At 48.6% G+C, this 15,023-nt stretch overlaps 1 protein-coding gene across 5 annotated transcripts in view; it reads left to right on the top strand.

The window, feature by feature from the left end:
• Positions 1–15,023, top strand: part of TTC3 (tetratricopeptide repeat domain 3) — a 1,911,479-nt gene that overhangs the window by 1,213,404 nt on the left and 683,052 nt on the right. For all 5 annotated transcript variants that reach the window (XM_078656864.1, XM_078656865.1, XM_078656863.1 and 2 more), the window contains one exon: positions 10,115–10,254. In XM_078656864.1, the coding sequence (XP_078512990.1) occupies positions 10,115–10,254 (140 nt within the window). The remainder of the gene's footprint in view (positions 1–10,114; positions 10,255–15,023) is intronic.

Below are 15,023 nucleotides of genomic sequence, written 5' to 3'. Positions count from 1 at the left end.
CCGGCTCCACATCAACCTTCTGGAGCTGCGGGCGATCCTGCTCGCACTGAAGGCATTCCTCCCCTCTGCCCGGGGGAGTGTAGTGCAGGTGTTCACGGACAACACCACCGCCATGTGGCACTGCAACAAACAGGGCGGGGTGGGGTCGTGGACCCTATGCCAGGAGGCTCTGCGCCTCTGGCAGCGGCTGGAACATCAGGGCGTGACCCTGGTGGTTCAACACCTGGCAGGTTCCCTGAACGCCAGGGCGGATGAACTCAGCCGTCGGTGCATGATGGATCACGAATGGCGTCTGAACTCGGACGTGGCACAAGGTCTCTTTCAGCAGTGGGGAGAGCCTTGGTAGATCTATTCGCCACAGAAGAGAACGCGCAATGTCATCAGTTCTGCGCGTTGGAATTTCCAAGGCGGCACTCGCTCTGAGACGCTTTTCGTCGCGAGTGGAGTTGCGGTCTGTTGTACGCCTTTCCGCCTATACCACTTCTGCCCAGAGTGCTGAAGAAGATCAGGCGCGACCGGGCCCAGGTTATCCTTGTGGCTCCTGTGAGAAGTTGGCCTGATATGCAGTGCTCACTATTCTAGTGATCACTATGTATCAGTCCAAACAACCCTTATTGATGTTTGGTTGTAAGTCAACCTGATAGACCAGCTATCCTAGTAGCATGGACACGTGCAGTCTTTAGGCTAAACTCTAGAGGGCGTGTTAAGCCAGCTGTTTTACCATCACATTACCCCTTGAACACCAAGTGAAAGGACACCACACAAGTTGTTATCAAAAATAAAGTATATTTATTCATAACAGGACTACCCTGGCTCTTTATGAGACAGGGAGCTAAGCACACAACGAAACTCTTGAAGAAATACTGAAAGTCGCACAATTTACACAAATGCCCGAGGGGCACGAAAAACCATACACACAAGAAGTGGAATGCGAAGTTACTAGCAGGTAAGTAATACTTTTCTAGACTGTAGAAACGCTAGGCCTACAATGCTGAACCCTTAGATTGGAAGCAGGAGGCCTAGGGACGCCGTGTGCAGAGTGGGAACTCTCACGCGTAATGCGGGAACAAGTCTATGGATACTAGCAATCACAAAGTTACTGTTCTCGGGCGAACCCGACTAGGTGGGGCGAAAACAAGAGTGGATCCGAACACTTAGGGTGTTGGACTATGCTGGAGCACCGGAGTACTCAGTTTACCTAGCCCAGGGGCTGCGGCTGCATAGGGTTCAAGTTGCGTCGGAAACCCTCGTTGAAGAACCAGGAGCCTGAAGAAAGAAGTTGCTGGCAGGCGGCCAGTGAAGAAGTTCGTGGTGATCCAAGCCTGGATCAGGGAAGAAGAAGACCTGTAAGCAGAGGGGACCAAGTTCTGAATCACTAGCCGGTGATTTAGGTGGGCACCAGGATGGCACCGGACGAAGTCACCTCGACCAGGTGAGTGGGCGCTGCTGGGCTCTGCAGTCTCTCGGACCAGGAGGCGTTGTCGGCGACCAGGATGGAGGTGCGAGCTGTCCCACGAAGGTCTCTGCTGTCGACGTCGCTGGACCCAGGATTGGGGCAACAAGTCTTGGCAAATGCAAGCCCACGCGGTGGACTTAAAATGGAGTCTGGAGTGGACCAGGAGGGTCCAGGGTGCTCCTCTTTTGGAGGGGAGCAAGGGCTAGTCTGGAGCAACCAGACCAGCGGTGTTTGTCGTCGTGAAGCGTCGTAAGAGGGCCACTAGCCAACGGGCAAGTGACCTGGACAACGCAGTGAGCAGCAAAGAGCAGAAGGGCCCCACGCAGATCTCGTGGATGCAGGGGGGCTGAACTTCGGTGCTGGAGCTGCTCAGGGTCGGGGCTTCTCTTACCCCAAAGCACTCAGTCGAGGGTCACTCGGTGGTCGTGCTGGACAAGCGTCGTGCAGTCTTTAAAGATGGCCGGTCCCTCGAGGTCTCGTCACACCCACGGATCACAGCTGGGCTGAGGTCAGAGGTGCCAGGGAAGCCGGTTCTCGTCGTGCTGGGCAGTCTTGATCCGGAGGAGAGACTTACAGCAGACCGCGATGCTTGGTTGGTGCCTGCTGCTGCAGGGTGACTACTCCTTAGTCACAAGGGAGAAATCTTGAGAAGAGTCTTGAGTTCCTTTCGTGAAAAGTCGGTTCAGGATTCAAAGATGATCTAGTTTGGAAGGGGGCCAGTTCCTACCTTTATCCTGCAAAAAGGGGCTGGCACGCGACTAAGTCCTGCCCTATGGGTGGGACTAGGAGGGGGGTGGTTACACCCATCTCCTTTGGCGGGCTTTCCCCAGATCAGGGGCTGGAGTGCCCCTGGAACTGGTTCAAGCCGGCCTATGCACAGTGAGCACCGGGGTGCCACTTGCAGTCACCTTCCTCTAAAGCCCTGCCTACCTAGGATACACAAAATCCTGTCTGGGACGGTGCTGGCACCGCCCCTGGCAGGAAACCCTTTGTCCTTGCCTCCTGGGCTGGGAGGACTCCCAGCAGCAGGAGGGCAGACTTATGTCTCGGTGGCAGCATCCATTTTGTGGAGCTAAGGCTCTGTCTGACTTTAACCGGGGTTACAGGTTACATACATGTCGTGTCCCTCTAGAAGGGTGGAATGCTAACCCCGACGCCAGAATTGGCGAGGGGTTGGTATTCCAATTCGTATGACACCTTACTCGACATGTTTTGATAAAGCGATACCAGAGTTGGCATATAACCGCGAGGATCATAATGCACTTAAGAGTATATGGTATGCGATATCATGGAAACGGCTAAGGGATGGATCCCGAAAGCCGCAGACAGGCTCAGCTCATGCCAGAGCACTATCTCACACGATCCCAAGCACTCTGCCTTCAGGATTGTCAAGGCCTGCCATAGGAGTGACTGATAGGAGATCTGTGTGCCCATTTAGGTTTAGATATAGGAATACTATATCTAAAGCAGAGGGTGAGTACACCACTTTGCCCCCAGCTGTCAAGCAGCCAGTTGTGTCTGATTTAGTTAGTCGGCCCAGGGGTGGCATAATACATGCTGCAGCCCCTGGGAGACTTCTGGGTGCACCTCAGCCCTGGGTACAGGGACTTGGAGAGGGCCCAGTGCCAATTCAGTACCTGGGTACAATTTGGAGTAGAGAGAACAGCTAGGCTGTGGGTCTGATTAGCAGGCCCACAGCCAGGGAAAGTCGTAAACCAGTGAAGCAAAAAGCAAAAATCTGGGTGATTATAGGATTGCAGACCCTACTCTCCTACAGCTCCGGCCTGGGCACGAAGGTACTGGTATCCCGAGCTACTCAGTATGTCTGTCGATCCCCCGATTCGTCTGCCTCTTCAGGAGGACCTTCTGTCGCAGCAGCAGGGGACGGTCCTCCACCCGAACCTGTCCAGTCTCCACCTCCATGCTTGGCGATTGAGCGGCGACAGTTGAGGCCATTTGACTTGCCTCCTGAAGTCTGTAATGTCATTCTGGCAGCTAGGCGTCCCTCCACAAAGTCGGTATACGCCTGCAGGTGGAACAGATTTGTGGTATGGTGCACAGCAAAGGCTGTGGATCCACTCTCTGCCCCCCTTTCCGAGGTTCTCCTCTTCCTTCTTTCTCTTGCCCAGCAGGGCTCTGCTCTGGGCACTATCAAGGGCTACCTTTCTGCCCTTTCCGCCTTCTTAAGGCTACCTGATCAGCCATCTTTGTTCAAGTCCCCAATTGTAAATAGGTTTTTGAAGGGCATCACACACATGTTCCCTCCTGTTCCGTTCGTGATGCCCCAGTGGGACTTGAACCTTGTACTTACCTATCTGATGTGCGCTCCCTTTGAGCCTCTTCATAACTGTCCTCTCCGCCTTCTTACTCTGAAGACTGCTTTCCTGGTTGCCATCACCTCTACCAGGAGAGTGAGTGAGTTCCAGGCTCTTTCTTCCAATCCTCCTTTTCTTTCTGTCCATCCGGACAAGGTTGTGTTGCGGACAAGACCCTCTTCCTGCCCAAGGTAGTCACAGCCTTCCACATCGGGCAGTCCATCACCTTGCCCACCTTCTTTCCGCCTCCGCATCCCTCGAAAGAGGATGAGAGGCTCCACCGTTTGGACCCAAAACGTGCGCTTTCCTTCTATCTGACTCGTACACGCCAGTTCCGGGTGGATGACCAACTCTTTGTTGGTTATGTGGGCGCTAAAAAGGGACGGGCGGTGCACAAACGGACCATCTATCGGTGGATCGTGTTGTGCATCCAGGCTTGCTACTCCTTTGCTAAAAAGGAACCTCCTGTTGGGCTGAGGGCCCATTCCACTCGGGTCACAGCGACTACTACCGCCCTGGGCTGGTAAGTCCCCTTGCAGGACATTTGTCAGGCAGCTACGTGGGCCTCACTGCACACGTTCGCAAGACACTACTGCCTGGACAGCCAAGTCCGGAGGGATGGCTTCTTTGGCCGTTCCATCCTCCAGGACTTTCTGGTGTGATTATTGGTTCGCTGACCCACCACCGGGGTTGGTATTACTGGGGTATCTATTCTAAGGTAAGGAATCTATGACTAACGTGTCTCTTTCAGATGCACAAGTTACTACTTGTGTAACGATATATCTGTAAGAGACATTAATTAGTGATAGATTCCTTACCGACCCACCCATCCTCCCCGTTCTGCAAACCGATATCTAGGGTTAAGGTCATCCCCTTTCAGGGCCCTAGTTTCATGGCACCAGTGTTGGTTCTATCATGGCTCTGCGTTTCTGGCTCGGAAAAGCTTCGTATAAGAACTGACGTCAGCATGCGGAGGCGGCGTCTAAGTACTCCGACGACGTCATCACGGTGCCCACGACGCCGACAACGCCTACCGACACGCATGGGTACTGCTACGCAAAAAGTTTCCATATCCAGTCTGACGCCTGGGGATATTCTAAGGTAAGGAATCTATCACTAACTAATGTCTCTTACAGATATAGCGTTACACAAGTAGTAACTTGTGCGTCTTGTCTAACTGTTGCCCCGTCTGGACTGTGAGGAAGATAAGCTGCTGACTTCCTCTCTAGGAAACCATTGGAAGCACACCAATTACAGTGATTACAACTCAAAATTAAGTCTGTTTTGAATTGCACAATAGGGTTCCTGCATTTTAAGGTTTTCCCTATTTCCATGAGGGCCTCTCTGCTATATCGTAAAATCTTCTCTGGGTGGTATGTAATACCGGCAGAGTAGCCGGCGCCTGGCGCCTACGTGGGCAGACAGGCTTGCCTTTGGCGCGGACGCTGAACAAGGAAATAAAAACTGGGCTAATATTCAAAGTGCAAGTGCAGTTTGAGCAAATTTGCCGGCACACACTTTCCCAGCAGAGAGAGAGGTAACCGGACTCAGTTGTCACTGTCATACTGGTTATGCGGATGCAAGCATCCTTTTGGGTGAAAGTTGTGACGCCATTCCATGTTGGTCTAACCATCACCCTGCCAACGTTCTCTGCTCCGTGTCACCCCTCTAAGGAGGAGGAGAGACCCCAGAAGAGCACTGTAGTTTTACTTCGATCGTACCAGAGAACACCAGATGGACTATTGGCTCTTAGTGGGGTTCACTGGGGAGAACAAAATGCAAGTTATGCAGAAATGGACCATCTCCAGCTGGTTTGTACTCTGCATCCAGATCTGCTATGCTATGAATGTTTCTGGACCTGTAAAGAGACTCCTGAAAGGTGAATAGTTAAGGAACTAGATGTGCCTCGTATTGCCTACCTTACAAAGCTATGGATGCCCTAGGGGATTATACATGGTATATACGTCATACAGTATTGATAACCAGAGACGGAATGTTTATAACGACAAATGGTTGTGATGGCTATTTCTTGTACTGGAGACACATTCTGTATCAAGTTTTTTGTTTGATTTATGTTGCTTTGTTACAACAGTCTGAGATATTCGAGACATGATCTTGTGATGGATATTGACATTGTACCTCTGTATACCATGTAAATCTCAATAAATAAAAGATCTACACATTGGCTACAAAGGCAGCCTCCAGAAGGGCTGCAAGCTCATATCACAAGAGAAAAAGTTCCTCTTACTGCTTTGGCACATGGAGTGCCTGCCAGGCATCTACTTGTCCATCACTCCATATATTCACGAAGCACTACTATGTGGACTGCCAAGTTTGACAAAAGGGGCTTGCTCGGTCCTACAGGACTTTTTGATTTTAGCCAATTCACAGAGCCTCCTCCAAATAGGTACTACTCTGGTATCTAGTCAAAAGGCGAGGAATGTGTGGTTAGAAGTCTCAATTAGAAGACCAAGGGCCAGATGTAGGTGGCAAAATACCGAGCGCTAACGCTGAAATTCTCAGAATTTCAGCGTTTGCGACCAGTATATGTCTGCGAGCAATGTAGGTGAGTTTAAACCTACTAGCAAAATAAGGAATCGCAAAATTGATTCCTTATTTTGCTCTTGCATTTAAGGAATCGCTCAATGCGATTCCTTAAATGCAATGTAAGTAGCACAAAAGAAAGTGCACATTAGCCTTAAGGAATCGCTAATTACCACCAACTTGAAGTTTCCTTTATAAAAGCACTTTTTTGCTTTTTTTAAAGTGCCACGTGACACACATTCATGCCCTTAGGGCATGTATGTGCGCCACATGTGCACACATGCACATTTCAGGGGTGCAACAGGGTGTCCTTTTGACACCCTGGCACCATTGAAATAGCTCCCGCTCTTTGAGATTCATTAATAGCGAATCGCAAATGTTAGGCGCCAATAAGCCGGAGGTAAATCGCCTTCCGCAAGTCCAAAATGCTGCCGCCCGTGTCCTGCTCAGGCTCCCTAGAACCTGCTCCACATCAGGCGCCGTGCGGCATCTCCACTGGCTACCTGTTCCGAAGAGGATTGAATTCAAAGCACTCTGTCTTACCTTTAAAATCCTAAAACTCTCGTCCCCTGAGATTTTATCCAATCTACTGGCCCCTTCTGTCCCCACGCGCCAGTTACACTCTGCCGAGCAATACTTGGCTGCGGTCCCCCGGGTGAAACGTCTCAGAGCGCGGGCCGGTCTTTCCGTTACCTGGCCGCTAAGCTGTGGAACTCTCTTCCCGTTCAGACCCGTCGCTTGGATGGCCTGCTTCCTTTCTGCAAGGCCATCAAAACTCATCAGTTTTCAACGGGCTAGTCCTCCTGCCTTTCTGACTCCGCTTTCAGCGCCAGGACGCCCCTTTGCTGGGGCAGCTGCGCGCTCTATAAAACTACATAACAATAACAAATAGTGAATATCTGCTCATTCATTCCTATTGGCCTCCTAGCCCATAGGAATGAATGGGTAGGTATTCCTTATTAACGAATCTCAATTTGCGATTCGTCATTAAGGAATATTACGGAATCACTAATATTTTAGCGATTCCTACCTACATTCAATTTTGTAAAATCAAATTTGCGAGTCCTTAATAGCGAATTTTACCGATTCGCTAATAAGGACTCGCACATTTGATTTTACATACATCTGGCCCTAAGTTACTTACCTTCGGTAACGCTCTGTAACTGCAGATTCATCAGTGACCCACCCATCCTCCCCTTTCTGACTTGGACTCTATTCATTAATAAGATCACAAGTACAACAAGCATTTACAATGCAGTGGTCTCGGCATTGTTAAAGTTAGAGCTATTGGCATTGCTCATGACATTATTTTTATTTATTTTTTTGTTTTTAAAACATAAATAAATGGCACTGTCATTTACAATGCCAATAGCAGAGATCCATGTGAAAAGCTACAAGTAGTAACATTACACTCGTAAATTAGTTAAGGTTTGTGAATAACCCCCAAGTGTCAAGGTTATTCATCGACTGGCTGATTACACAAATGATAAATCACATGGTTACCAGTGGTGTCCTCACACTGGCAACAAAGAAAAACGCTTTTTTTTTAAAAAGGGACACTAAGCTGAAAAGCCACTCTTTATTTAAATAACAATTAAACGGTGCTTATAATTAGTACAAACTGAATTTGCTTTTTCCAAATACATTCCATCATTTAGCCCCACCGAAAAACTGTATCAACAAGACAGCATGTGGCAACTAAATAAACTCTAGACAGTGCTGCGTTATTTGCAGTTTTATGATGCCTGTCCAAACAGCATGCATTTACTTTGGAGACGCTGGTGCTATGCTGCCAACGAAAAACGGCGACAGGAAATATAGTAGCTACATTTCAGTATGGGACGGGCTGTCTTCAACATTAGAGAAGAGGGGGCCCAAACTTTGGCAAAAAGCTTAACTCTTGCAGGTCATTTCGCACCCTACTCGACAGATTTTACAAGGCGTTCGTCACATACGTCCAATGTCGAGTACTGACTGGTGCATGCGCAACTGTAATCGGGGCTAGTGCTTCACTACACCCCTGGAAGGTTGTATTCAAACATTGCGCATCCAAAGCAGGCGATTCAATGCGAAGAGTAGTATTGTTTCCTAAAGGTTTGTAAGTAATACGTTCCAATTAAGAGTCAATAACGAGTATTTGTCATGTGGGTGAGTAGGGATAGGTGCACGTGTCTGTGCGCTCGCAAGTTTTGAAAAGGGAGATTGGATTTAGAGAAGTGCAACAAATATCTGCGCTGCACGCTCCTGCATCCAGACTGTCAGATTTGTGTTTTGTTGTTGCAGTTTCATATAGCACCAACTCGACCGAAGGTATCGAAGCGCTTTACAAGGGCACCAGTTGCATTACAGCCGGACAAATTATTATTTAATCTGTGGGTTTTTTTTAGCACAGGGAGATTAAGTGCATCACAGGATGCTTGAGCCTCCCGCCAGACTCGAACCTGGTTCCTCAGCTTCAAGGTCGGCCGTTTTAGCCGTTAAGCTCTGCAGTCCTGTTGAAAGTTGTCACTCTTTGGGAGTGACGTCCGCACGTTCTGCTGCTCTCCGCGGCTTTGCGTGGGATGGCACGCTGCTGCCCTCGGTGGCTTTCTGGCTGTCGCCTTCATCACGCATTGATTTCACGGGTCACTTCTCCCCGAACCCATGGTCGTTTGTTTCCTTCTACATTGGCCACTCCCCTACCCCTCCCCGTGACACACTGACACCGAATCGAGAACGCGCCAAAGGCCAGACGGACACAAGACAGGAACCTGACCGAGAGAAAGCCGGGCGGAGAAGAAGCAGCCCGGAGTACAAGATACCGGCAGCCCAGACTTATGCAAATATCACCAAAAGCCTGTAAGCAGCACAACAAGCAGGGCGTCCATACGCACGTGGGTTCTGAAGGGAAATTTATTTCCCTACTCCCCTCTTTAAAAAAAAGTGCGAAAAAGCAACGAAAGGCGACTAAACTTAGAGAGCATAACTCACCCGCTGGGGACGTTCTGCCGGCTCAAAATAATGCCATTCTCTCCCCTTTATGTCAGAGACACACATGCGCCATAACAGCCTCCGCCTCTCCCGCACTCAGTCTCCTCTTTAGCAGCGCCGCGCGCTGGTATGCAGACTCCCCCTGCATTCCAGCAGGCGCGCGTCGCGATCCGGCCTGCATTAGCACTGTGGAGACAAGACCTAGCCGCGCGCACAACGTTATCCTATGGAAAAACGCTGCGCGCGGCCAGGTCTTGTCTCACTTCGGTGTTCTCAGACTGCTGAGACGCCGACAATAGTTCTCTGGCGAGAACGCGCTTTTCAGCGTGTTATAGCCGAGACCTAAAGATGTGCACACTGGTCAAAGTCAATTTTCTGTAGTGGACTCCGTATCCTGGGGCACTGACTGACTCAAAAGAAACTGACGTCAGTGCTCGGGAGTGACACTTATATTTATCCCTGCTCTTAATTTCCGGGGTGTTACTGCATCAGTGCAGAGCCTCACAGCGCTACCTATAGGCACGCAGAGGTACTGCTCAAAGATTTACGGATCCAGTTTGATATATGGAGAATATTCAAAAGGTCAGGAATCTGCAGTTAGAGACTCTACCAGAATGAGCTTTACTAAAAGTAGGTAACTTGTTCATTTGTCACATGAAGATAGATTTGTCTTCTGTTAGGCACAGTGCAGACTAAATGAACACTTGTATATTTCTATTTAAAACAGTAAAAAGAGGGTATGCTCTCTTTTTCACAATACTATACATTATATATGTGTCCGGCTGCTTGAAATGTAACTATCTGACAATAAAAAATGTTTTTCTTCTAGATTTCAAAGGCAGAGCTTGATTGGTTTTACCAAGATTTAGAAAATGAAGTGAAAAAATGGCAGCAAGAAAAGAAAGAACACCAGGAAAGATTAAAAATGATAAAGAATAATATTAAGGTTCTGATGGAAAACAATGAATCGTAAGTACTTTTTATTTTTATTTCTAATGTTCTTAACTTTTATCCGTTTTCGAAAAATCAAAAATATGTTTGAAGTGTGCATGGCTATCGACACTCATGGTCTGCATACTCCTGCCATCTAGTGTTATACTCAAATGTTTGCAAGTTGCTTTTGTTCAAAGAAGTCTTTCAAGTCACAAGATGTGCTGTGACTTCTCCCTTTATTGTGCATGGGCACCAACTCTGTATTAGATTGTTTGCTTCCGCTATTTGGTTCGAATGTAAACTGAGAGGGCTCTTGGTTTGTTGTGTTTTAACATGTTTTTGGGCCCACATGGTGGAATTTCAGAACAAACACTTTTAGTAGCCAGTCTGTGCCTCAAGAGCTTTCTGTCACGCTTTGGCATGGACACCTTCTGAGGACTGATGCCTGGGGCATCTCAAGACCTTTGGAAACCGGTTTTCCTCTTTCAGACTTCTGCTCCAGAAAATGATGACCAGAAGTGAGTTACGAAACGGACACCTTTTTAACATTGCCCCAGTGCAATTAGAAATACATCTGTCGGACCATCATGACATCTATAACCCAAACCTCTGCTTTTCTCCTGACCATGAGAACACCTGCTGTGGAGTTCTGCCTCTTTTCCTGCTCAAATAAAATCCTATGGTACAGATGGTAAAGGCTCTGGGCACACTGCAAGATGCACCAACTGACATCTTCTGCAACCTTGGACATCTTCAGAGAAGAAGACTCCTTCAGTGCCACAGAAGATGAGGAAGCTGGCCCATCCGAAATTACAGACACAATGTCCTCAAGCATGTTGGAGCATGAGTTAGAGGAGGAAGTCTAGCGGGCTCTAAAGGCCAGAAGTCCTTGATCTAAGACTATACCGAGGGTCTTAAATAATGCCAGCAGCTCCTAGACCCACACCACCAAGCCAGAGTCACAGAAAAATGTCCATGCCTAGGTAGAGTACTCTTCCCACATTGGCATTGAGCTTCGAGCATGGACACAAAACAGCCTCATTCACAGCCTCCACTGTCTATGGTCATCAAGAGAAAGCCTCAGAATTGACCAGTGTGTTCCCAACAACACCCATAGCCTAGATAATGTTGAAACTCTTGGAGACTTTCATGAAGAGTCTATTCTCCTCGGCTAGCCTTGCTTTAAAATCAGTCAACACTAGCTGCCTTCTGGGGAGATACTCCCATGCACTGTGGGACATGGTGGCAGACATCTTGCCAACAGTCCCAGATAACATTCGACCCAGCCTCCAACTTCTCATACAGGATGGCCAAGACACTGCGAACGTTTCCATAAGATCAGCCGTGGATACTACTGCTTGTTTGAATGGAGCAGTCTGAACTAGTGTGGTGCTTCTGGACCGTGCCTGGAACCACTTCACTGGATTTTTCAGTGACGTCCAAGATTCACTAACTGACATGCCATTTGACAGCAGACAAAGCAGACTCCGCGCTAGAGAGCTTAAGGCATAGCAAAGCGACAGTGTGCTCTCTTCGGCTGGCACCACTGATGTGGTAGTTTCCTTAGCAGTTGGGCTCTAAATGGGGCTTCAGAATGGGATACCAACAGAGGCAACAGCAAACCATGCCTCAACAGCATCAGGCCCTCCGAAGCCTTTCGAGGCAGAGACTGTAGATACGGCTGCTATGTTCCAGGTCCAGAGGGCAACAATCTGCCCAAACCCCATCCCCTACTCCAGCAGCTGCTGCAAAACCACTTTCAGTTCCGTACTGTAGCTCATGATCACCCAGTGGGAGATCACATCGACCAGTGGATGCTTCAGGTTGTTTAGAACGGTTATTCCCTTCCCTTTTCTAGCCCATTTACCCCGCCCCACCTCCCCACCCTGCTCCGACATGCCTTCCCCACCACAGCTGCTCACGAAAGACCATTTTCCGAGGAGAAGTAAAATCTCTCGTGGCCTAGGGAACCATAGAGAGGATGCCGGCATCCGATTTGGACTGGTTGGACTGATTGTTGTTCCCTTTTTTCTAGTGCTGAACAGACCAACAACGTCCAGGCCCCAGGGTCAATGTGCTCCTCTTTAACTGCCACAAAAATCTTTAATTCTCCCTCAGCTGCTCACCATCGCCCAGTCGGAGGTCACATCACCTTTCACTTTTTCTATAATGGAGAAGCCATACATCCTACCAAAGGGTGCTTCCAATCGTACAACAGGGTTACTCTCTACCTCTCCTGTGTTATCCTCTGGATATGCCTCCTACATCTAATTCTGGAGGACCACTTGTCCATACTCCACAAAAAGGTTCAGACTTTCTTAGCAAAGAGCGCAATATAGAGGGTGCCAACTTCAGAGATCAGGACTGGCTGTTACTTACATTATTTCATGGTGTCGAAGAAGGATGGAGACTTTCTTTCCATCCTAAATCTTTATCCTCTGTACCTCTTCCTTTGGAAGGACAATTTCATATTGCTCACCCTGGCCCAAGATTTGTCTTGCCTGGATCCAGGAGATTGAATGATGGTGCTGGATTAGCAGAATGCATGCTTCCACATTCCCATCGTGCATTCCCATAGACCGTACCTGTGGTACCAAGCAGGCCAGTAGCACTTTTGGTTTTCTATCACCCCCACAGCCTTACCAGTGCTCCTCGAATGTTCACAAAGGGGACGGAGGTGGTAGCTGCCCATCTGCAGAGGTTGAATATACCAGACTTGCTATACCTCAAAGACTGACTTCTGAAGGCAGGCTAGTCTCACACAGTCTCAAACCACCTCCAGACGACGGCTGACCTGTTGACATTGTTGAGTTTTATCATCAACATGCCGAAGTCACACCTGACTCCTTCACAATAGCTTCCCTGTGTTGGAGCCATCCAGCTCAGGGTACCGTTTTGAGTCTTTACTCCCTCAATGAGTCCAGGACATTCATGCTGTAATCCCGATGTTTCGACCCTTGACCTCGGTTTCACTGAGAGTTGCTCTGAGGTTTCCTGCTTGTGAACCATGCCATATAGCACCTCTAAAGTGAGTTCGCACCAAAGGAACCTTTTGGATTCCATCCTGGTGTCAAAAAAGATTGTGAAAGATCTACAGTGATTGTTGCTAGACCGAAATTGAACTGGTGACAAACCACAATCCTTTCCCCATCCCAAGCTGACAGTTATAACAGATGAGTTACTGCTGTGTTGCGGAGGTCATCTGGTAGAGCTGGAGATCAGAAATCCCTAGTTTTTGGCGGAAGCCTACCTCCATCTTGCCTACTTGAGTTGCAGGCAATTCGCTTTCCTCCTGACTATCAGAGGGGAACGGGTTCAGGTTCTCACCTACAACAAGGCCGCCATGTGCTACTGCAACAGGCCAGGTGTAGTGAAGTCTTGGGTCCTGCTCCAGGAGGCCATGTGTTTTTGGAAGTGGCTGAATGCCCAGGTAATCTCCCTGGTCGCACAGCACCTAACAGAATCTTTAAACCCCAGGGCAGAAGAACGTAGCCTACATTGCCTAGGCGATCACGAATGGCGGCAGCACTCAAAGGTGGCACAAAGCATCTTCCACCAATGGGGAAAACCTTAGCATGATCTTTTTGCCATGGCAGCAAAGGTTCAGTGTCCACACTTTAGCTCATTGGAGTTCTCAAGACAGTTCTCCTTCGGAGAGGTCTTTCGTCTGGATTGGATCTCCGGACTCCTGTACCGCCTTCCCGTTCCTAAGTCTCCTGTCCAGAGTTCCGAAAAAGATCAGAAGATATCTGAGATATCGGGCCTAAGACATCCTAGTGGATCAAATGGGCTAAGAGAGTGTGGTACCGATAGCGATTAACATCTTCCCTCTGCAGCAGGGCAGGTTCATACATCTGAGCCTTCACAACCTACACTTTCATGCATGGAGATTGAGAGGCAACAATTGTTGGACTTCGACCTTACTCCCAAAGTAGTTGGTGTCATTTTGGCAGCAAGCAGCCCTCTTTCTTTAGCCCGACTAGGCTTTGCTGTGTCACAAGTTAAGACTTATTTGTCAACCTTTTTATATCTACCTGATCAGCCATCCCTTCTTAAATGACCTGCTGTGATACACTTCTTGAAAAGACTGATTCATATGTTCCTGCCAACATCATTTGTGATGCAGCTGTGGGACCTGAATTTGGTACTCACCGTTCTCATTTGTGCCCCATTTGAACCAATGCATAGTTGATGCCTACGTATCTTGTTGTTGAAAGAAACATTCCTCATTGTAATCCCTTCAGCTCGGTGCATGAGTGAATTGCAAGCTGTCTCTGTACAGCAGCTGTATACCAACTTCTTCCTGGACAAATTGGTTCGTATGACAAAAGCTGCCTTCCTTCGGTTGTCATGTCCCCCTGCATAGGGCAGTCAATCACTCTGCCAGTTTTCTTTGCTCCACCTCACTGCATATTGGCATTTGATACAGCCCACAATCCGAGAGGTCACAGAACTTCCTGTAGGAGAGTGGGGTCTGCAATCCCATGGCCACCCCAGATTTTTGCTTTTTGCTTCACTGGTTTACGTTTTTCCCTGGCTGTGGGCCTGCTAATCAGATCCACAGCCTAGCTGTTCTCTCTCTAAATTGACAAGCATGTACCTTAGGTGCATTTACCAATTGGTACTGGGCCACCTTATCAGTCCCTGTACAGTATACCTTAGGTATCCAGGGCATAGGTGTACCCAGGGCCTACCAGGGGCTGCAGCATGTATTATGCCACCCCTGGCTGGCTACCCAAATCTGACACAACTGGCTGCACGACAGCTGGGGTAAGGTGGTGTAATCACCCTTTGCTTTAGATATA

The sequence above is a fragment of the Lissotriton helveticus genome, chromosome 8 (genome assembly GCF_964261635.1).
Source record: "Lissotriton helveticus chromosome 8, aLisHel1.1, whole genome shotgun sequence".
NCBI lineage: Eukaryota > Metazoa > Chordata > Amphibia > Caudata > Salamandridae > Lissotriton > Lissotriton helveticus.
Note: the sequence above shows the minus strand (reverse complement) of the source record. Positions and strands in the feature narration are given on the sequence as shown.